This window comes from Coffea arabica, chromosome 10c (genome assembly GCF_036785885.1).
Source record: "Coffea arabica cultivar ET-39 chromosome 10c, Coffea Arabica ET-39 HiFi, whole genome shotgun sequence".
In the NCBI taxonomy this organism is placed as follows: Eukaryota; Viridiplantae; Streptophyta; class Magnoliopsida; order Gentianales; family Rubiaceae; genus Coffea; species Coffea arabica.
Window position 1 is genome coordinate 1,076,133 of NC_092329.1, and position 22,375 is coordinate 1,098,507.

General features: G+C 37.4%; 4 protein-coding genes across 11 annotated transcripts; all 4 read left to right on the top strand.

The window, feature by feature from the left end:
• The first annotated feature begins 579 nt into the window (after window positions 1–579).
• LOC113714373 (VIN3-like protein 2) lies at window positions 580–5,209 on the top strand. Of its 2 annotated transcripts, none has more exons than XM_027238181.2 (5): window positions 580–862; window positions 963–1,015; window positions 2,415–3,081; window positions 3,583–3,902; window positions 4,063–5,209. In XM_027238181.2, exons 2-5 carry the CDS (start codon window positions 973–975, stop codon window positions 4,890–4,892), a joined length of 1,860 nt encoding a protein of 619 aa, XP_027093982.2. In that variant the 5' UTR covers window positions 580–862; window positions 963–972; the 3' UTR covers window positions 4,893–5,209. The 2 variants fall into 2 exon arrangements, with proteins under 2 accessions (XP_027093982.2, XP_071924488.1); XM_072068387.1 differs by having other exon boundaries at window positions 4,066–5,209.
• A 1,202-nt stretch (window positions 5,210–6,411) lies between these two features.
• On the top strand, window positions 6,412–10,218 carry LOC113713337 (double-stranded RNA-binding protein 1-like). 2 transcript variants are annotated; one of them, XM_072069487.1, is made up of 3 exons: window positions 6,412–6,602; window positions 7,443–7,721; window positions 9,217–10,218. In XM_072069487.1, the coding sequence occupies exons 2-3, from the start codon at window positions 7,449–7,451 to the stop codon at window positions 9,889–9,891; spliced, it is 948 nt and encodes a 315-aa protein (XP_071925588.1). In that variant the 5' UTR covers window positions 6,412–6,602; window positions 7,443–7,448; the 3' UTR covers window positions 9,892–10,218. The 2 variants fall into 2 exon arrangements, with proteins under 2 accessions (XP_071925588.1, XP_027092844.2); XM_027237043.2 differs by having other exon boundaries at window positions 7,459–7,721.
• Window positions 10,219–11,539: 1,321 nt separating this feature from the next.
• On the top strand, window positions 11,540–18,596 carry LOC113714754 (tRNA-specific adenosine deaminase TAD2). Of its 5 annotated transcripts, none has more exons than XM_072068422.1 (8): window positions 11,540–11,845; window positions 11,979–12,141; window positions 12,579–12,739; window positions 12,827–12,931; window positions 13,659–14,435; window positions 14,527–14,719; window positions 14,972–15,155; window positions 17,888–18,596. In XM_072068422.1, the coding sequence occupies exons 1-8, from the start codon at window positions 11,730–11,732 to the stop codon at window positions 18,457–18,459; spliced, it is 2,271 nt and encodes a 756-aa protein (XP_071924523.1). In that variant the 5' UTR covers window positions 11,540–11,729; the 3' UTR covers window positions 18,460–18,596. The 5 variants fall into 5 exon arrangements, with proteins under 5 accessions (XP_071924523.1, XP_027094610.1, XP_071924524.1 ...); XM_027238809.2 differs by lacking the exon at window positions 17,888–18,596 and adding an exon at window positions 15,385–15,991 and having other exon boundaries at window positions 11,544–11,845; XM_072068423.1 differs by lacking the exons at window positions 11,540–11,845; window positions 11,979–12,141 and having other exon boundaries at window positions 12,602–12,739; window positions 12,838–12,931.
• A 520-nt stretch (window positions 18,597–19,116) lies between these two features.
• LOC113713432 (uncharacterized) lies at window positions 19,117–22,053 on the top strand. Of its 2 annotated transcripts, none has more exons than XM_027237157.2 (3): window positions 19,117–19,361; window positions 20,502–20,721; window positions 21,801–22,053. In XM_027237157.2, exons 2-3 carry the CDS (start codon window positions 20,570–20,572, stop codon window positions 21,865–21,867), a joined length of 219 nt encoding a protein of 72 aa, XP_027092958.1. In that variant the 5' UTR covers window positions 19,117–19,361; window positions 20,502–20,569; the 3' UTR covers window positions 21,868–22,053. The 2 variants fall into 2 exon arrangements, with proteins under 2 accessions (XP_027092958.1, XP_027092957.1); XM_027237156.2 differs by having other exon boundaries at window positions 19,145–19,361; window positions 20,534–20,721.
• Window positions 22,054–22,375: the final 322 nt, after the last annotated feature.

Consider the following 22,375-nt stretch of genomic DNA (forward strand, 5'->3'; position numbering starts at 1 on the left):
GTAAATATACATCGAATCATCTAAAATATACAACAATCGCATGCTTGATGCTTGTAGGAATATCCCAATTGTATTGAACCCTTTTAATTTTTGGTCTTGTGAATGGAGAAAACAATTTTGAAAAAGCTATCTTAGAATGGGATTGTCTTATAGTTATACTGCTCCAATTGTTCAAGGCCTAATCTTTTTTTTTTTTTTTTTGGTTCAGAGACGATAACAAAAGGAAAGGGAGAGTCTAAAGACACTTGTGTTAAGGATTCGTAGATACACAGGTTTTACTAAATCAAAGAGGTGCTTTAGCACCGCTCTTAAATTTTTTTTGCTACAAGTGAAATTTGAACCCCTACTTACAGCTAAAAGTGGGACTTAAGACCCTCCTTGACCAAGGTTAGTGGTTGAATTGTTCAAGGCCTAATCAGGACACCAAAGGAAAAGAAAACAAAAAAAAAAAAGTTCAGACGAGAGGGAAGGAGGGAGGCGAAAAAAAGTAAGGCCGTGGGAGGGTGAAAGTAAACCACGCCAAGGCTATAGCTAAGACCCCAAAACCCAATGTATCCAGCTATCCCTCCATACGATGCATACATAGGGGGCTCAGCCTCAGAGGACCGAGGAGTGAGGGGCTTTTCGTTTACTGCACCGTAGTAGTTAGAAAACGGAGCCTCTTTTTGTCATCATTCATCATCATCGTCATCAGCAGCTATTCATTCATTCTGGGCTCACGCCAAGCATTCTAAAGTCTAAACAAACAAATGCAATCAATGCCACTCTTTCTTTACTCCCTAGAACAACTAGAACCCTTTTCTTTTTCTTGTTCCCTCCTCCTCCTCCCTGCGCCTCTCTCTTTCGTGCTTCTAGTCTAGAGGTATGCAAAGTTCCTAACTTCATATGCGATTTTTTATTTATCATGTTGTAATTTTGATATCTACATTGTCGGGTTTATCTTTTTCTTTTTTTGAATGCAGTGTACGACCAATGAGGAAACCAGAGAGTAAAAGGGTCGATTCTATGGCATCGGGTAACTCCTATGACCTTTTTCCTTTTCTGGGTTTTGCCTATATTTGATACAACAAGTCTTAGATTTCTTGCTGTTGCTTTTTCCGATTGTACGGTTTGGCGTTTGATCGTTTGTCTTTTTGGCTTCTATAATTCCATGGTGCATTTAGTGCTTTTCTTAGAGACAATGCAGGTCATAGGGTGACTAGTTATATGCATTAGTTTGTTGACAGTCTTATTTGTTTCTTGGGAAAATAATTGTTAGGAAAATGTTTCACAAGATAATTGGGGTGACAAAACGAGATGAATACATCTTTGGAACTCAAGGTTGCTGAACCCCTTTTTTTTTTTTTTTTTTTTTTCTCTTCTTTTTCCCTCTTTCCTTTTTTTTTTTTTGGGGCAGCTTTAAGCAGGCGTTGTTCAATCCCTATATTTGGGAAGTAATTAAAATTTTTTTTTGATGATCTAGAGGCCATGCATTTTTCTTTTTGGCTCGTTTTGCTCAATTTTCAGCTTCCATTTTTTTCCTTGACAAACAAAGGTTTTCGCAAGAATCTTTTAGTTTCAGACTTTTGTTTATAAACCGTCTCTATTCATGCTAAATTTGCTTCACTACATGCATGTGCATTCTGCTTGAATGCATGCATGTAGATTTTATTCCCTTCTAATGACATGGTGATCAGATTTATTATCAGAAGTGGTAAAAGCCTTCTTTAGTACCCCATTTGTTTTTCCTTTTATTTTAAATGAAAATTATGTAGGCTAAATAGTTAAAGACCTGGGGGTCAATGAAGTGCATAATAGAGGTATGATTATTTGGAATTTGGAATAGGTGGACATGATCCTAAGACACAATCTTCACATCTCTCATGGTGTTATTAAGAAGATATTAGCAGCTGGATTGCAAAATGCAATAATGACGATCGCTCTTAATTGTTTCTGTCGCCTTCTAAGTATATAATTTGGGCTCATGCGTCTAAAGATGAGGCTTAGTTATTTTAGGAAAAAGAACAGAAGAAAGAATGAAGCAACACCTTGCCTCGGCGTAAGATCTTGATATAGAAGTATAACTTTCTTAAGATCTGGGACTTGATAGCATGTGGAGATCCGTTGAGGTATTGATCTTCCAGAGGATAATCTTAAATCAAATTGGTCAGATCACCAAGGCTTCGCAAGCCTGATATAGCAAAACTTTTGTGCTGCAATAATATGACCTGAACGACAATCTTGGCTTTCTTTTCAATACTGGATAATAGGACTTTATTAGATCATCTCATTCTGGTTACTGATCCTTGCTTCTCTTTCTCAGTTTGCCAGCTTTTTCAGTTGAAACTTTATTTCATTTATGGAATTGAAGTCATAGCTGGGTAAATTTGGTGTTCATCATGATTCATTTGTAAAACTGCTTTTCTCATCTCCAGGTTTTGTATGTCGCTCTAAAAAGACTTCTTGGTCAAGCTTGGAAGAGAAGAGGCAATTAGTCCACGAAATTGCTCAGTGCTTAGACGATGCTCCAGCAGTCCTGAACTCATTTACACGGAAAGAACTTCTTGAAATAATATGTGCTGAAGTAGGCAAAGAGTGCAAGTGCTCTGGATTCACAAAACCTAAAATGATAGAGTACCTTTTAGAGTTGGTAACCAGGAAGTGCAACCAGGAAACCGTTAAAAACTTGGCTCCTCCTTCCCCCTCACAAGATGAAAAGAAATTCAATAAGCAACGGAAGAACAAATATCTATCCCAACTAACCACTGAATCTGATCAATCTTGCGCGGAAATCATGGTCGAAGACCAAAAATTACTATTATGTGGCAACCTTGCATGCAGAGCTGCTCTGAGCACAGATGATGCATTTTGCAAAAGATGTTCTTGCTGTATATGTCTCCAATATGATGAAAACAAGGATCCTAGTCTGTGGTTAACCTGTGATTATAATTACCCCGAGGAAGGTGAACTTTGTGGAATATCATGCCATCTGAAATGTGTCCTTGAGCATGAGCCTATGGGGATGAAGAATCAAGATTCTTCTGCAAATCTAGATGGGTATTTCTGCTGTGTTTCTTGTCGAAAATCTAATGAAGTGATGAGGTAAATAATGTTTTCTAGAACTTATATACCTTTATTTGAGAATGTAATGACCATTGAGCAGGCTCAAAGCAGTACTTGAACGGTGAAGCAAGTCCTTGGGGACTTAGATGACCTATCTGAACCAATATTTTCTGTGTGTTCAGAGTTGGTATAGCAATAGCATTTATTTCAATTGTACCTTGCATGTGCAGCATGATCTGAGTTCAAGCCCTTAAACTATTTTCCTTCAATTTTGATCATTGAAAGTAACAAGGATAGAAAATCAGACCTGATATAGTACCGAAATGAAACAATTTTGTTACCAAAATTACCTAATTTTGCCTGTTGATAACTTAAGTAAGATTGCAATCCTGTGCTTTGTTCTAGTCATTAGAATGCGAGTGTCAGCATCAAAAGCAGGAAGACTGCCATTATTCTTTCATGGGTGATAACTTTGTTGAAAGTGCTTGACGCATGCTGTCACACTCTCAACTCAACTTAATCAGTGCTAAACACTTTCAGAACCTGGAGAAAACAATTGGTTGTAGCCAAAGAGGCAAGGAGAGTGGATGTCCTTTGTCTACGGCTCTCCCTAAGCTATAAGATTCTGGTAGGAACCAACAAGTACAAGGAACTACTGAAAATCGTTGAATCTGCTGTGACAATCCTGGAAAATGAAGTCGGGCCTCTACATCGGGCATCAGCAACTATGGACCGGAGAATTGTTAATAGACTCTCTTGTGGTGCTCAAGTTCAGAAGTTGTGTGCCTCTGCAGTAGAAGCTTTTGATCGCATGATGGCCAGCAAATGCTTTGATCATGTAAATGAGATGGAATCACCAGGTATTGTCCCCAACTTCATATTAATATTTCTAGTGACGAGCTCCACCTTGAGCCTTTAGCATACAGAGTATAGATTGAAGGGACTTGATTCCTGTATGTTTACCTAGATAACAATGCATACATTTGACGTCTCATGTCTTGTACATAATAATACTGACAGCAGTCAAAATACACTTTGAAGCATCCTCTCCAGCTAAAGTAACCATTGTCTTGGAGTATGAAGATTGTATCTTGAAGGATATTCTAGGCTGCAGGCTTTGGTATCGAAGATATGACATGGATTATCCGCAGGAACCAACTTATGCTGTATTAGCGCCAGTGGAGAGACTTGAATTGTATGACCTAGATCCTTCAACCCAATATTTCTGCAAGATTTCAGTCGATGGTGAAACTAGAACCCCTCTGGGAGTTTGTGAAGCTAACTGGATAACACCTGCACAGTTCGATGAAAAACAAGCGGCAGGAGAAAACACTAACGAACATAACTCCCAGATGCGGACAGAGTCAATGAATTCCAGCGACAGCAAAGTTGCTTTAAGTGATGATCACTCGAAGGAACTGTCGTTTAGTGAGTACGGAAACAAGAGTGATGGGTCTCCTGCATTACCTTCTCCCATGAAGAATGTCTCTCTAGCAAGTCCCAGCTCAAATGCTCCATCAACGCCTTGTAAATCTGATGGAACTACGGGGATGCCACAGCTGGTTAGCAAGAGCCAGGTGAAGGAAACTGACTATGAGTATGCAGTAAGGGTTATCAGAAAATTGGAGCACGAAGGGCACCTAGGATCAGATTTCAGGGTGAAGTTTCTCGCCTGGTTTAGCTTGAAAGCCACAGTCCAAGAGAAAAGGGTAGTCAGTGTTTTCGTGGACACCTTTGTCGATGATCCTTCAAGCTTGGCCGGGCAGCTACTTGATACCTTCGAAGATGAGATTTGCAGTGAGGAGAAATTGGCTTCTTCACACAGATTCTGCACTAGATTGTGGCATTAGCTTCATTTTTTTTTTTTTTTTTTTTTTTTGTGGAAAGAAAGAGTGGTAGTTGCTGTTGCATAGAGGTCCTTTTGAACCTGTATAAGACAATCTTCTGCAATTTTGGGCTCGGAGAATTGCTGGTTGTTTCCTTGCTAACTTGTAATTTAGATATCTCTCAGTCAAATAGAAAGAAGAAAGTGCCCTCAAACTTCGAAGTTTGTACAATTGTTCAGAGCCTCATGTAACGTAATACATCTTGCGTGCAGACTGCAGAAACTAATTTACTTCCCAAGAAAAACAGCAAAACATGATGCTAGAGGAAGGTCATTAATTTAGAGTCTTGAGTTTAATTTTCTAACTCTCTCCTTTCCTTTTTGGTCCAAAACAAGAAATGGAAAAAAAGGGCTCTACACTCAAAAAATTGTTAGTACTATGGACAAAAGGCAATTTGTTACAAATAGATCAAAAAGTTCCTGCACCATTTAATAAGTTAAAAAGCCATTGATGAATAATAGAGTCCCACCAACAACACGCCCAGGCCACGAAAGATTTGATTGGGCTTAATCAAAATATTTATTTTTAAAGTTTGGGTTTGGATTAATCGGATTTCGGCTTGTTGTTGGGTTGGGAGAAAAAAATCCAGCTGTGTATATAAAATTTACTCTTATTTATTTATTTTTTGCAAAGGAATTCCCCCAAAACTAGGATCATCCTCATTGTAGGTGGAAGCTTTATTCTACTTAATAGTACAAAGTTGAATCTTACCTCTGTATAATATGCCTACCACTCGTTCAAGTACCCATGACAATCTCAAGTATCCTATGAAACTATGGAGAGTACAATCTCAAGGCTAACAAACTTAGGGAAAGCACCTAACTTTAGATTTCTTTTAGAGCCAACACCAATACTAGATTTTCAATAGCTCCAACTATCTATTCAAGAGACTTTCATTCGTAGTACAAATCTTATTCCTTTCCCAACTTGATATATCATATATCAAACAATAGAACCAAACGAAATTCCCATAAAGGGATGTTTGTGAAATTATCCCTTTTCGTTTTTTATGCTGATTATTTCTTTTCTTGCCTATTTTTCATTTTATCCTTATTTTTAGCTTTTCCCCCCTCCCCTTACGTACGGGACGCAAGTGTTTATTGATGGATGCTTAGTCAAAATTGCCAAAAGTTGACTGATTGCATGCAGGAAACTGGCAGATTTTGTTAAAAATGTGATTTAAGTTTACTTAACGGACCAGTTCCGTTAAAAATTGGCTAAATTGTCGTTTGAAGATGACATTGGTCAAAAAATATTAATTCAGACATCAAATGTGTCGTGCCCATAAGTTGAGGGACGAAATGTGTCCTTACCCCAAAGTTTGGGGATGAAAACCGGTATTTTCCTTTTTTTTTTTTTTTTCGCAACCTCAGAAATAATTGATATAAAAACTTGACGCGGTAAATAGAAGTTCAAAGAATCATAAGGACTAAGATGGTAAATTTGCTAACCAAAATAACGAGAAAACACCACTTGTAAATGATATTCTGACAAAAACCGAAAGTACAAGAAACCTACTGATCACTTAAAACTCGAACAAGTAAAAACAGCAAACCCTTTTTCCCACCGAACCCAGAAAGAAGGAGAATCGAGCGATTACTCGTCGTTTGTTCTCTGATTCTTTCTATTCATCAGCAACACTCCACCAAATGCCCACCACCGACGCCTTCCAAGGTATTTTGCTGATAATATCACCATTTTTTTTTCTTTTTGAGTGCTGCTAGTATTTTTGTTTTGGGGTGAAAGATTGAATGTCATCTGGGAAAAATTTATTTATTGGGATTGTTTGTTTTCCTTTTTTTTGTTTGGTTTTGTTTTTTTACGCTTGTCAGGTTTTTTTTCCTCCTATATTATTGTTATTATATAGTAGAGTAGAGTAGTTCTTTAGCTGAGGATACCTTTTTCCAGAGGAATAAAAAATATACAGTTTTTTATATAATGGGACTAGATTGAGAAAGAAACAGAGAAAGATGAAAACTTTTATTTATTTAGGTTAAGTTCTTGGTGCAAATGGAAATTCTGTTTGCCTTTTTAGCAAAGGGTGAACAGAATTATGCCTTTTTAACAATTTATGCAAATGAAAATGAAGCATATAGTTCTTCCATTGGTTTTGCTGGTTATACTTTATATAATCTTTTTGTCTTTTGTTTTTTGAAAACAAAAAATATAGTGCGCCTTTTCTCTGAACAATGCTGATTAGTCTTTTGTTGAGGATAGTGTCTCCAATTCATTCATAGTATTCACAAATTTAGAACATACCTTGATCTGCCAGGCTAATTGCTACCTTAAATAATCAGGTGGTGGGTTTGTTGATGTAGGATGGTTGCAGTCCGAAGGGAGTTGGGTATTAGGCTTCAGTATATTCTATGTAGAGGAAGTGCTAGTTTTCTTGTCAATACCTAATAACTTCTTTTTTCCTGCCAGTACACTGAAACTGCTCATAGAAATTTCTCTTATTGGAATAGAGATTTCATGTCCATATATCACTCTGGGATATTACATACTTTCACATAGTTATCAATGATTGCAGGTGTATCAAACTGTTATGTTTTCAAGAGCCGCTTGCAAGAATTCGCTCAGAAAGTAGGACTGCCTACGCCTGTTTATGACACTATAAAGGAAGGTCCTTCTCATGAACCTACATTTAGGTCAACAGTAATTGTAAATAACGTTAGATATGATTCTCTCCCCGGATTTTATAATCGGAAGGCTGCAGAGCAATCAGCAGCAGAAGTTGCTCTTTTGCAGCTCTCAAGTTCAGAAGCCAGGGTAGATTGCATTTCTCAACCAGTGGTAACGACCCCTACCTTCCATTGAGGAATTTTTTTCTTCTTCTTCTTCTTTAATCTATTGACTTTGGAGATATATGTATTCAATATGCACATAGAGAAAAAATGTCTGTATGCAGACATGGTATGACATGGAATATGGCATACACATACCTCCTCGATGGTGTTAATATGTTGTTATACCTTTCTTCACTCCTTTACCTCTTTATTAATATTTCCTTCCTCCTGGAAATTATTTTTCTATTTTTTGAGGGGTGGGGGACTGGGGATGTAGGGGGGAAAGGGGGAGGTGGGTAGCGTACAATGCCTTCTAGGGTGTATTTTTTGTGATTTCTAGAGTTAATGCAAAGTGAAACATTTTAGTATTTCAGCAAGCACACAAACATTTTGCTATGGCATGGTGAGCAGGGTGCTATAAAAGTAACTTTGCTAATTTATCAAGGTTCTTTCTTGAGATTTTTAAGCTTTAGTATATATTTTTTATTTTTAGCTCGAAGGTTTTTGTTCTTAGTTGGACATATGAAGATCTATTAGCCTAGGCTGGCATAGGAGTCATTTTCACGTTATCAACAAGGATGAAACTAAAGGACCAAGTGCTTTACTGAAGCTGCTCAATGAAGAAAATCTTTCTGCTGGGATAATTGTTTGACCTTTTCTGATAGCCAATGGGATGGGATACCCAATTGTTTATTCAAGTTGCAGTATCTGATCCTTAGCATTCTTTTCCCACTTTATGGTGGTTTCATGTCGTATACCAGTTTTCAGTGATTTGCTATGAAATAGCAACTTGGATCATAGCTTCAAAAGAAGCAAATTTTCATGTAAATTACGAAGTAGTCCAATGTGCTAAGTGGGTAGCATGCTATTTATATTGACCTTATGGTCAAATGTTATTTAATACTTACTTTCATGGCTTCTTTCTAAGGGTAGCAGACAACAGTAAAGATGATGGTTCTATAAGACACACACACACAATAACTACAACACCTTTACAAAGTAATCCACATTGTCATTTAGTAATGATAAGAGTGTGAAGTTAAGTTCGGTTATCTCAATTGCTTGGTGCATAGCTCTAAGTTCTTCAGAATGTTTCACATTGGCACTGAACTTGCTTAAGGAAGTAGCAAGCCAAAGTAGTAATGTAGATTTACTTATTCTCTGAAGTTATCTGGTATTCATGGTATCAGCCATCTTTCTTCTGCAAGTGTATCACCCTACTTCCTTTCTTCTAAAGTCTGGTTTGTACAATCAATTTGAGATGGGATGACAGACTGGCATTAAACTGCAAAGTAGAATTGTTGACCTTGTAGTGTGTCATGGCTCTCTGTGTGAGGAAATTCGCATCGTTGGTACTTGGAAAATGCACTGATTTTTATATTGAACTTGAGCTGCCAAGGGGGAAGACTAAATGGCACAACCGTTTTTGTTGCACGTGTCTCTAACATTAATTATCTCAGATAACACTGTATTGAATCATTCGATTTTGGTTTTTGTTTCAGCATGAAACAGGTTTGTGCAAAAATTTATTGCAAGAATATGCTCAAAAGATGAATTATGCAATTCCAATGTACGAGTGTAGCAAGGATGAGACTCCTGGCAGAGCGCCCTTGTTTTCATGTACTGTTGATATTGGAGGAATCAAATACATTGGAGCAGCAGCAAGAACAAAGAAAGAAGCAGAAATCAAAGCTGCCCGAACTGCTTTGCTAGCCATCCAGGCTAATGCGTCTGGTTCTGATTTTAATGGCAGCTCGATACATACTGTTGTTCCGCATAAGAAGAAAATGGCAGATTTGGGAATCAATTCCCAGGAGACTCCAGCGGCACTAAAACCGAAGAAAAGGCGTTTCAAAAAGAAATCCAAGAAGAAGAAGCATGCTACAGGTGAAGGTAACCCTGTCCCAAACCAGAGCATAGCCAGCTTGGTGGTTCATACGGATGATCAGCTGGGACAGGGTAGAGCTGATTCTAGTGTCAGCAAAGTGGCTGACTTTGGAGTTTCAACAGATGAAGCATGTTACAGTGAAGTTGTGGGAACTGTTTCAGTCCCTCACGTAAATGGGGATTCTAAACCAGAATTTAATCTTCTCAACGATGGAGATGGTTTGAATGGCTTGGTTAAGGAAGCAAATGAAACTCCTGAAATTGTGCAGTTGAATTCAACCAGTAAATAGCTGTGTGTAGGCTTGGAACCAGCTTGAAGCATCAGATTTTCGCTTTAGGGATATGTGGAATCATGGAGGAGACATGAAAGCGAGTATTCTTCTTGGATTGTTGTTTGAGCTTGATAATAACATATGACAAGGGGATAGGGAAGTGAAGATTTATGGTTCCATTTTGGGGTTCATGAATTTAGTGAACCTTGGTTTAAATAGTTAGGCTCGCCTTGATGAATTGTCAGATAAACATCATTATTGTGAGAATTGTACCTTTACATGAAAACATCCTTTTGAGTCCTGGATGAAGTGATGAATGAAGTAATGACTCTCAGACTTTCGTTATCTTTAGTATTCTATCGTTCTTCCTTCGGGAGTTTCTCTTCCTTCACAATATCAGTATCTGTCAGAATGAAGACTAATTATCGTGCAAGTTTTGTTTACATAATATTCGAACTGTTGAAAATATTGTGTAGGCCAGAAAAAATTTTTAAACAACGTTTTATAGTATTTGAGCAAATTTTCTAAATAGTCCTTCAGCTTTTCAATCAATCCATGTTTGGTCCTCGATTTTAAAAGTGGAACAGATTGGTCCTTCAATAAAAATTTTTTGAACCAAATTGGTTTCTATAGGGGGGAGCAGTCAAGGAAAAAATTGGACCAAAGTGGTGATGAGATTTGAATTTTCTTGGCTATTCATCACATAAGGACAAATTTGGCCCAAAAAATTTTATTGAATGATTATTATGTCCTATTCTTAAAATTGAGGAGTAAACGTGAATTAATAAAAAAGTTGAAGGCCTATTTTGGGAATTTGATCTACTTGTGTTTTGTTTTCTTGCCAAAGTTGAGTCTTACATTTTTTTTTTCAACTTTTACTTGTAAAAACATTAGAAGAAATGAGAAAAAGTCACTAGTACTTGCAACATTTTACATTGTTGTTCTTTATCTTAATGACTTAATTGAACGGAGCTACTAGCGAGTATTTCACGAGTAACTCAGTTAAGAACTCAATTCGCACTCAACTTTGATTGAGTGCGAGTCAAGCTCAAGTGGCTGGATAGTATTTCGATCTTGAGTTTAAGTATTATTTTTTTAGGTTCGAAAGCTGGTCAACCTTATCGAGTACCAAGTAATAAATTAAACTTATATATTTAGTTATTACATATTTACTCTTTTAGGTTTGAGAGTTGTATAAATTACCAGAATATTGGTTATGACTTTAAAATATTTATAGATCATATAGTCATTTTGCATGGAGATATGTAAAAAATAAAATTGTGCATTTTCGAAATTGGACAAGGATCTTGACCTCAAGTACTTAACTCAAGCTTGATCATATTTGCAAAAAAATCGAGCATAATTGAGTCAATCTCGAATTTTCTAACAATTTTTTAAGTTCGAGTTTGAGCTCCAATTTTGCTATTTACTCGAATTCGAGTTTGAGCTCGAATAGTGTCTCCCTAGTGTCGAGTCGAACTCGAGTTCGACTCGATTTGATTACCTCCTTACTTTACCTCCCTTTATCAAAAGATAAAGGTGTTTACCATTGACACTAATTATTAGATAGATCAAAACTGAGAGTCTAATATTAAAGAGGTAAAAAAAAGTTAGTAAAATTGAGGGGAGTATATTCACAGCCTTCCAGACGTAAGGGGTTAGCATTGCAATTTGACAAAATTAAGATTTGTTTCTTCCATGCTAAGTTGTCCGACTCCTACGTCACTATAACGATCCAAAGCCCCGTCCTCACCGTCACCGCTCCCTCCCTCCTCCTCCCCAGAGCCACCTCCACCGCCACTGGCGTGTCACGGGATCCAATCTCGACTCCACCGTTACGAGAGAAAGGGAAAAAAATGCACGGAAGGCCGCGAAAAGCCCCAACTGAAGAAGAGCAAGAAGCTTCGGTGGTTAAAGGCGCAAAACTCCGTTCTATCCAGGCTAAGTTCTTCCAATTTCATCACACTAATACGTAATTCAGCTTTAACTTCCTCCTTAACCAAAAGAATTAAGTCAAAAGACAGTCTTTTCTTTTCTTTTTTTCCTATTTACTTATTGTTTTATTTTATTTTATTTTTGGGACTGGGTGATTGGGGAACTTTTAGGTATACGAAAGAAGCCCTAGAGGTCAATGCGAAACTACTGGAAATGAATCCGGAATTTATTACTGGTTGGAATTACCGAAAGCTTGCTGTTCAATATCATCTCGAGGCTGCCCAATCCGACGAGGACTCGATTAAGTCCATTTTAGACGAAGAATTGAAAGTTGTAAGTCATAGTACTGTATGAAATCTTATTATTTATTAGTGATCCTGGAATCTTGTATATATGTTTTTTTTTTTAATTTTTTTAAATCAAATATTTAAGGACTCCATTGTGTATTTCTGATTTGGAATCAATTACTTGGAATTGAATAAAGGAAACTAAATGGAACGTTTCTGGATCGACCAAAACTGCGTCTTGAACTAACTGCACTTTATTTTAATCTAGAATCAAGGGGATAGAAAAAAAACAGAATTTGAATACTGATTTTGACTGAAGAAAGTCGGGACAATAGGTGAAGTTGAGTTTCTAGTGTTTTCTTTTGTTTGAGTTTTGGTTATGCAAAACATTAGTAGAAATTTAGCTACAGAGAAAATAAACCAATGTTCTTTTTTTTTTCTTTCATGTAATTTGTTGTTAAGCCTGCATTTTTCTTTATCTAGGTGGAGAGCGCATTGATGACAAACTTCAAGTCATATGGAGCTTGGCATCATAGGAAATGGGTGCTAAACATGGGGCATTCTTCTACAGACCGTGAATTGTTTCTCCTGAAAAAGTTTCAGAAGTTAGACGCACGAAATTTCCATGCGTGGAATTACCGAAGGTGTAGAGATTGATATGTAGAGAACCTGTATTGTGTTCTAACACAACTTCATTTTCTGGAATAACCTAGTTTGACTTTACTTGTTAGATTTGTGACAGCATTGAAGAATATACCTGATGAGGAGGAGCTGCAATATACAACGGATATGATATATGAAAACTTCAGCAACTATTCTGCTTGGCATAACCGTAGGTACATTTTAATGCAAATTGATACTCTTACAAGTGTTATGAACTATTATATTGTACGTGGAAATACTTTCATTCTGGTACATGCCACATATCTATTAGATAAAGAAATAGGCCTTCTTGACCAATTAAGTCCTTGAGCAAATTATTTGTGCAGAAAAAGAAAAATAAAGAGGATAAAGATTTTGTTTTATTTTTGTTCCCGAGGGGGGCGGGATTGGAAGGCTGGCACCCTAGAAGTTTGGTCTTTGTCGTGATTGTAGACTAATCACTGCAGTTGAAATCTAGGCATGCTATTTGCATATTTGAAGCGATCAGTAAAAGACATGAAGAATGGCTGGATTTATAATATGATGAATGTTACCACATTTTTGGGCCCATTAGGTTGTAGATTTTCTGTTCTGTGTATGCCATTTACAAATTTTTGAGGGGAGGTGAGAACTTTTGATATTCAATTTATGGACCTGCAAATTTTGTAGGTTATGTTTACAATTTTATTATTAATTGTGGTATTTATATCATTGAAATGGTGACCAAGTTTCTTTGCTTGAGTTGCTGCACATTGTGTACCAATTGCATTGGATGAATTTTTGTAATAGTTTTACATTCTTATTTGGGTTCATCTTTTTATTTATTTCTTTTTGCTGCATTTGCTCACTTCACATTCTTGTCTCCATATATTTCAAATGCTGTTCTATGCATATCTGTCTGACGAGTGAACTTGTGTGCAGTGTGCTTCTTTCTCGTTTGCTGAAGGAGGAGGTAGAAGGATACTACCCAAAAGAGAAGGTTTTGACAGAGGAGTTTGAGTTTGTTCGCAATGCACTTTTCACAGATCCGGATGATCAAAGTGGCTGGTTTTATCATCTTTGGCTTTTGGATCAGACAGTTAAACTCGAGCATTTACTGGTTTCTTCTTGGCCACCTAATGGTTCCAATGTTAATGTATCAGACTATTGTGCTTTGTCACCTAGTTTATCATCAATATCTAGAACACTTCCACTTATTCTTTGTTTTAGTGAAGCAGTTGGAGGCATTAATTCTTCTACAGTAAGTGTAGTATGTGAAAGCAATATGGATAGCAATCTCATTTGGACACCGATTTCAGTAGATAAATCAGGGTTAGCCAGAACATGGTTGACATACCTAACTTTTTCCTCTGAGCCAATGCATCCTTCCAGGAATTATCTAGTGAAGGTTAGCATCGCCAATTCTGAGGGCATAATTTCTTCAGCTGGTTTTTGCTGTAGCAATCCTTCTCATATGGCATTCACAGTTTGTCTACCATCAAGTAACACAGAATTTGATGAAGGGCCTGATATAGAGAGGATAGATTGGTCCGAGGAAAACTTCTCTTCCAATCAATTGCATTCTGAGAATTTAGGCTTGATTAACTCATTTAATGAGCTGACAATCAGTGGGGATAACAAGAAAACATATGAAACGAATGCCAAGATCATAGCTGATGAGATTGATTATTGTCGTGAATTGCTGTCAGAAATGGACTGGTATGCTTGAATGTTTTTGAGATAACTTAGAAACTTCATAGAACCTTTACATTATCAAGTCTGTTTGACGAACTCTTCTTCTTTGTTGTAGTAAAATTGGAAAGCTTACACTTGCAAGACTGTTATTGGCATATGATGCATTGTCATCAGCATCTCGTGGTGTACAGGATCAAAACATGTTCCAGTACAAAGAAATTCTTGAACTTTACCACGATTTGATGAAGCTGGACCCGCCACATTTTCAATACTACAAGGATCAATACAGTTTGGTGTTTTTAAAGCAGGTGAAACTCTGCTACTTTGTTCTTGGGCTTGTAAAGCGCAACAGAATCTTGTGATTGTATCTCTGGTTACTTTTGCCAAAAAAAAAAGGGTTCTGGCTATTACCCTAGTCTGTGGAATCTTTTCAAACATAAGAATGAACTTCCAATTATTCATTGAGTTACTAAATTTTCATCCCTTCTGAGGTTTGCTTTTTTTTTTTTTTTTTTTTTTGGGCTGCTAATGAGAAGGTTTGCTTTTCCTTTGGGCTACAGGAGCTTGCGAATGAGGAGTCATTGCTGAAATACTGTTATCAATATAGAGATTCAACTTCTTTGAGTAATAATTCTTTATGTCTATGCCTGCGCGGTCTTTCACTGTCGCAAATAGGGTGTATAGAGCGACTGCTGTGGGTACAAATGCTTGATCTTAGCAACAATGGAATTCGTTCAATTGAAGGTACCTATAATTAGATGATCTGTTGTTTGTAGCCATGCTTTCAGGATTATGATGCTTCTTGACTGGAATTTCTTGTACATTTGAACAACTATTATCTGCTACTTTTTGGAATTAGTTACTCTGTTTTATCTGTTACATCACTAAAAAGATCTTGATCTTCAAACTAGCCAACGTTCAACTAGATATCAGAGTTTCTCGGTCTCACATTACCTCTTGTTATTTTGCACAGGTTTGGAGTCCTTGCAGCTTCTTTGCTGCTTAAATCTTAGTAACAATAAAATTTGCAGTTTTTCTGCTCTAGAGCCTTTGAGACTGCTGAAGTCATTAAAAGTGTTAGATATCTCACACAATGAAATTGGAGCACATCCTATTGACACAAGAAGATATTTGTGTGCGTCTCCACTGTCCCATACAAGTGATTGGAAGAGAGAGGAATTTGTGGTTAGTGGTCCCGAGATGACAATTTATTGGGATGCTTTTTCGATTTTTAGTGGCTTGAATTTGAGACAGTTAAGTGTTACCGGAAATCCAATTGCTGACAAAAAGTTTAAGTTGTTTTTATGTAAGCTATTGCCAGCAATGAAGTGGCTTGATGATGAAAAATTGAGATGATTACTGGATCTCTGAATTAGTCGGGTCTCATTTCTTCTGCAATTTTTAGAATTACATACATGAGAGGGCATGCTATTTCTGTTTCGAAAACATACCAAAGCATGCGATTTCTCCAGTCCCGAATTATTTGTAGTGCGTGACACATGGGAGAATATCTTTCGTTTATTTTTTCACTCAAATTTGTGTCTTGAATAGAATGACTCGTACATTTGTTTTGGACCTTAGACTTGCAGCATTTAGAAATATTTTTGCTCTTGCTTTGGATGGTGCTATGCTATTACTGAAAATCATGGCTGACAATTCTGGGGACAGCCAACAAATTTCCAGCTACAGCATCTGTTATTAGTCCCTAGTTTATATAAGCAGTGAAGTAAGTGTTCACATCATCATAGTGAGTAGGGAATTTGATGTTAACTTCCAAGCTGGTTTCTTCATTATTATTTTTTTTTTTGGTGGGGATTATTTATGAAGAGTGAAATCTGAAGAATAGAGTAACAATGTCGAGATTACAGCAGCTTCGTTGTTCATGTCCGTTTAAAGTGATTTCTTCCTTTGCAATAACCATGGCTCCACAGAGACAATAATATCACGCAGAGAGTTTTCCAGTTACCAAACATTATTGCTTCTCTTCAACTGCATTTTGTTCAAACATCAAAATCGTGCAAACCTTAGGCCTTATCCTTGTTTCCTTTGCTCATTTCTCTTGCCTTTTCCTCTATCTTTCTTTCCCTGGTTGATGGCGGTTGGTTGATTTTTAGATGATCATGAGTTACAAAATCATCCAAAAAGCATCTAAAACTTCCTGGGAAAATCAATTTGGCCCTCTTTTAGAGTTGAGAGAAAAAGAGACAGAGAGAACCAAATTGATGCTTCTTTGGTGTAAAATAAGTAGTCGTGTGGCCCTTGTGAGTTTTAAGAACCAGAGGCAAGATGATGAAGCTGAACAAAGTAAAAGCAAGCGGACTTATTGGCAATGTTTACTGGTTAGACATATGGAACTACTACTACATGTTATTTCTTTTCTTTTAAATTTGCACGTATACATGTACTACTGACCATTACGGTCCTGCTCAGTGCAACTCCCCCCGGGCCCCCTTCCCGGGCCGCCCCAAATTAAAAAAAAAAAAAAATTCCCTTCTGCCTTTATTCTCTACAGCACGTGTGGTAAATTTCAATGTAATTTTTGGAGATTTTCTATTTACAATTTTTTTTTATTGTGCCATCTAATCATATGACTGAAACTGCAATTAATTTTTTTAAACAAGATTTGGGCTTAAATTAGGCTATACAGCCTATGCCGACCTCGGCTTAGGAGCAAAGCTTTCCGGTTTTAAAAGAAGATGCCCTCCCTAAAGTTACCCTACTCTTCCCGCGGTTGGTCTCTCTCTCTCTCTCTCTCTCTCTCTCTTAGCCTTCCTGCAGGAAGTCTCCAATCTGTCAAAGTCCAATCGGCCACTGGCCGTTCCTCTTCCCTCCTATACTCTCCTCTTCTTTCTGCTACTCTTGGCGTACCACCAAAACACCAAGTTTTCAGCTGCGATATTGGGCTGATCTAGATTGTGTTTGTTTCCAAATTTAGCATCCTTTCTTACTTAATTCAGGTAATTAACCATTAGCTGCATATTAACTTGGACAACTTCCAGATTAGCATTAGATTGTTATTGAATTTATTGGGTTGCTATCTCTCACTTGCTTATTTGCTGTCTAGTTGCATTTGTCGTTTTTTTTTTCTTCTTTTTTGAGGGGATTAAGCCTGTAACTTCATTTATCTATCTGGGTTTTCTATATACTTATTACTATTCAAGAAAGTTGATTCCTTTACTTAATTTTCTAGAACCCCACTTGCATTTAGTAAATTTGAGTCACAATTTCCAAGCATTGCACGCTAATTTGATCAAAGATTGCATTTTGTTGAAGTTTTTTTGGAAAAAATGGGACAAGTGTAATACGCATTTTGAACTCAAATTTTGCCCTTGTAATTGTTATACAATGTGATTTTCAAAGTAAAGAAAGAAAAAAAATAATCTTTTCCGTAAGAAGAAATTCATCACTTAAGTGGCTGATAGATGCATTTTAATGCATTTTCCTCTTGTTTTCTTCTTCCGCCCCGTTTCTTTTAGTTGTATACATGTCGGCACTTGCAGTCACAGAAAGACTGCAGATGGAGATGGTGCCAGATACCGAAGCATTTATGAAGTTTGCATTCCACCAAGCAAAGCTTGCTTTAGATAGCCTTGAAGTTCCTGTTGGTTGTGTCATTGTGGATGAAGGGAATAATATTATTGCCTCTGGAAGAAATCGAACCACTGAGAGCCGAAATGCTATGAGGCATGCAGAGATGGAAGCTATTGATGTGCTTCTGGACCGGTGGCGAGAAACTGGACTTTCAAAGGCTCAAGTTGCTGAAAAGTTTTCAAACTGCACCCTTTACGTCACATGCGAGCCGTGCATTATGTGTGCTGCAGCCTTATCGATGCTTGGTATAAAACAAGTGTATTATGGCTGTGCAAATGATAAATTTGGAGGCTGTGGATCCATATTGTCACTGCATTCTGGAGATCCGTCGAGGAAGGGTTTCAAGTGCCAAGGAGGAATAATGATATCAGAGGCGGTCTCTCTTCTACGGGCTTTCTATGAGCAGGGAAATCCCAATGCTCCTAGGCCTCATAGACCACCGAGTCAGTTGGTTTAGGACTCTGATTTAGGTCAATGAAAGTGACCGACCTTTGTTGCTCCTACAATGACACCTCTGTAATCATTCATTATTAAGAGATCTGTTAGTGAAACAAGTATTGCATCAGTATTAACAAATTTTTAATTGCCTTCTAAGTCTGTCTTTTGAAGTTTTCGTTCGACATTTGTATCCCTATCTTGTTCAAGGACGAACAAATAATAATACTTTGGCGGGGAAGGAATGATCAGATGTACAGGTCAGGTGCAGTGGAACTTGCAACTTAAAAAGATGCTAGAAGTAGAAAGTCGTATACTTGGGAGTTGAGCTCATTAACTTGGGTTTACATCTTGCTTCATTTCCTCCTTTAATCACCAAACCAGATATGGGAAGCATGAGCGGATTGCTTTATTGTTGGATGAGGTCTTCCTGACTTTATGGCTGATAATTTGCCTATTTGCAGTTTTGACTCCTAGGTTGTTGGCACATGATATTGTATGAGCAATTAATTGTACATTCTGCTGATTATATGTTGGTTGAGAGGAAGATTTAGTTTGTGAAGTGCTCAATTAGCCTATCATTCCTATTAATATCTATATGTTTTTTGAATACTATGAGGATAAGCCAAGCCAAATCAGAGCTTTAGTAAAATGTAGGGAAAAAAAAAACAGAGATTTAATAGATTATCAAACGGTAGCGTGGGTGCTTTGTGCGCAATTCCATAATTGAGTGGTGTATTACGAAACGCATTTTTTCAACTAATTTTTTATATTTTCAGTTAACTTATCGAAACATACTCTCAGTTATATTTATAGAACGGATTGGAGCACCGATGCCGTTGCTAATCTTGGATCGTCCATCCGAACCCTGGTACCCCCGACCTCTCCAGCCTACTCGTCGCCCTCAATTCGACATTTCCTCCTGTAAGTCACCGTGAATGACCTAAGGCCTCCACATCGCCTGCTCTTGGTTCCGTTTTGTCCTGGCTCAAGTTTGCTTCTTAATTTTTTGTTCATCAAAATTAAAGCTTTTTATGTAAATTGAAATAGTCAGGGCTTTGCTACAGTTTCTTGCCTGTTGATTTCTTTAGCACATGGAGTCAGGGTTTAGCTTTCTTGCTTTTGTTGTGAATTTGCCCTGAAATCTTGCCGAAACTTTCCTTTGAACATGCTGTGTGATACTGGCAGCTTATTTACGTTTGTCCTGTGGAGCTATTTTTATTTAATATTGCTGTTTTTAATTCCAAACAGCGAAAAATCGATACTTTTATCTGATTTACATGAGAATATGAATGGGTTTCTTAAAAATCGACTTCAAAGTGGATTTCCAAGAAATGGACTTCTTCTCCTTTTTTTCCCCTCCCCTCTTTGTTTTTCTGCTCCTTCTTTTGCGATTCACCCGACTCCCTCAGAGAGGCAGTCAATGTCACACAGGGCCTTCGTTTTGGTACACCACAGATCCACCATAACTGATCCCAATAATTGAGTAATTATTGACACCATCTTTTCCGACAAATTTCCAACATATAAATTTTGGAAAAGCTGGGATCTTTCATTGGACAGGAGTGTATGCTAAATTCATGGGCAAAGTACTATATGCCCCCTTAAGATTGTAGACACCATATTCATACATCGGTTGGCCATGAATTGGGACTAAAGAGGTTTTATAGGTGGAAAGGTTTCAGTTTGGACGCCAAAGTTGTATTGTGACCTGATTGTGTTGTTTACTGTTCTTGGAGGTAGTATTTACTACTCAACATGCTTGATTAAGGAGAGTCTATAGTCACGTTATCAAAACTAGGGAAAATTGTGCTAAAAGCCTTCAATATTTAAAACTAACTTTCTTCTCAATGCAGACCTTATTCTTGGAAAATAGTATTCTTAAAGATTTTTTTTTTCTTTTTTTGGTTGGTCTTTAAGGCTCTTGTTTAGTCTTTGTGATTGCTTGCTTCAGAAAGGGCTTTATCCCTTCTCTCTCTCTCTTTTTTTTTTATTTGATGCATGCTTTTTATGCAAAGTTGAAGATTCCTGAGGTACCTTTTTGTGTTGCAACATTTTTTGTAGCTGGATGATTACTGTTAGTTTCTGCATTGAAGGTACGGTTGTGTAAGTGAATCAAGACAATCAGTCAAATGGCCTTAACCAACTTCATACTCACTGTGGCGGGGGTCAGTGCTGTGATTCTGCTGCTTAGGAGTGACGTCAAGCAATCTGCCACCATCTTCAGACGCAATGTCCGACAGATACGCCATTGGCTTGAGGAAGAGTCTGCTTCTGCTGCAAAGTATGCCTTCCTTATTTATTCCTGATATTTGCTTGTACTCATTGGCCTTTTGTTTTAATACCCAACTCAACAAAAAATTTTACTTCTCTCATTTGAAATATCAATTTTTTTTAATCCATTTCTGACGCCAATGCTGTTGCTATTTAGCCTTTTTAGACCACATGCTTCCTAATTGAAAATCTGGATAACTAGTCATTCTTTTTCCCTTCTGTGGATTCGGTTTTGTCATAATATGAGGAAAATAGTTATTTGGTTTTACTCTTTTGACGTTTCCACATTTTAACAGCTTAAACTTGGTTGTGGAAGAAGTTTAATTCAGCAGTGGAAGTGTTTGTTTCTTGAACTTAGACAACAAATATTTCATCCGAGTTGCATGTTCAATTATGCTCGAGTCAAAAGGCACGAAAAGTTCCAAAAAACTTTGCTGAAATGTCATCATGATTTGTTGTGTAGACCAAGTCGAACCTAATTTGGTCGCTAGTGGTAGCTAAATCATGATGATTTATTCTTGTTGGGCAGATTTCTTTTGCTGGGGCTATATAGTTTTTGGGCATTAAGTTTTGCTCGTAATATAGTATTTGGGCATTAAGTTTTGCTTGTAGTTAAGCATTTCAGATTAGCATGTGACTGCCTGATGTTTCCATGGAAGGAATGAAAGTTTTTTGTCAGATGCTCGTGTCATTAGCATTTCTTTTAAACCGAGAAACTATTCTATTGTTCTTGGATTACACTTGGAGACCTGAAGAACACAGTTAAAGCACTTGCTTACTTATACATGTTAAAAAGAACAAAATGGTGATCGGAGGTTGGCCCAAATATTTTGGGTGAGATAGGAACTCCATGTGAGCAGGGGAACACAACACTTACTCGGCTGTGTCGCCCAAATAATTCTTACTTATTACGTGTTTAGTGGGAAGAGCAACTGAATTTGAACTGACGGTGATATCTGATGCAGCTGCATATGTCCTTGTTTGCTACATTGATATCTCTGGTATTCTTAAATTTGCGTTTTTGAAGGAGCCTGTTATCTCATTGTTATCATTAAGCAACCGTATAATGGCATGCTTGGTTCCATTTAGGGAGATGGAGAAGGCAAAGCCAAAGGAGATACCTGGGAAGGATACACCCAAGGAGGAAAAGCACTAATTTGGTCCTTGAAGCCTGGTTTATGTAGGAAACTGTACATTTTTGCAACCTGTCTTTGGCATCTGGTCCGTCTTGTGTAAATCTGAGAGCGTGGAGAGAGTTTTTGGTCTTGATTAGATATATTTTGTTTTTCTGAAGCACGGACTTGGGATTCCATAATGCTTAACGTTTCTAGAAGTTAGGTTACCTTCTGGTGTTGGCTTCTATGCTTTTCGTGGAATGTTTTGCTTGAAACCCTTTGGGGGGGAAAAAGAAATAAAAAGTCTTAACAAGTTCAAAGGTGGAAGATTAAAACTGGAAAGTAAATCCTTTGCATGGGCAAATTTGCATCAATCATAGGAGTACTATACTATAGTAACTATACTGCACATCTTTGGTTTCTTTCCCTTTTTTGTAGTCTTTGTTGAGACGTGGGAAAGGAGAGCAACACAACCAAATTTAAATGGATCTTGCAGCTTTATATATTGAGATCGATATTAGGAAGATAATTGTAGTGTGTCAAATTTTC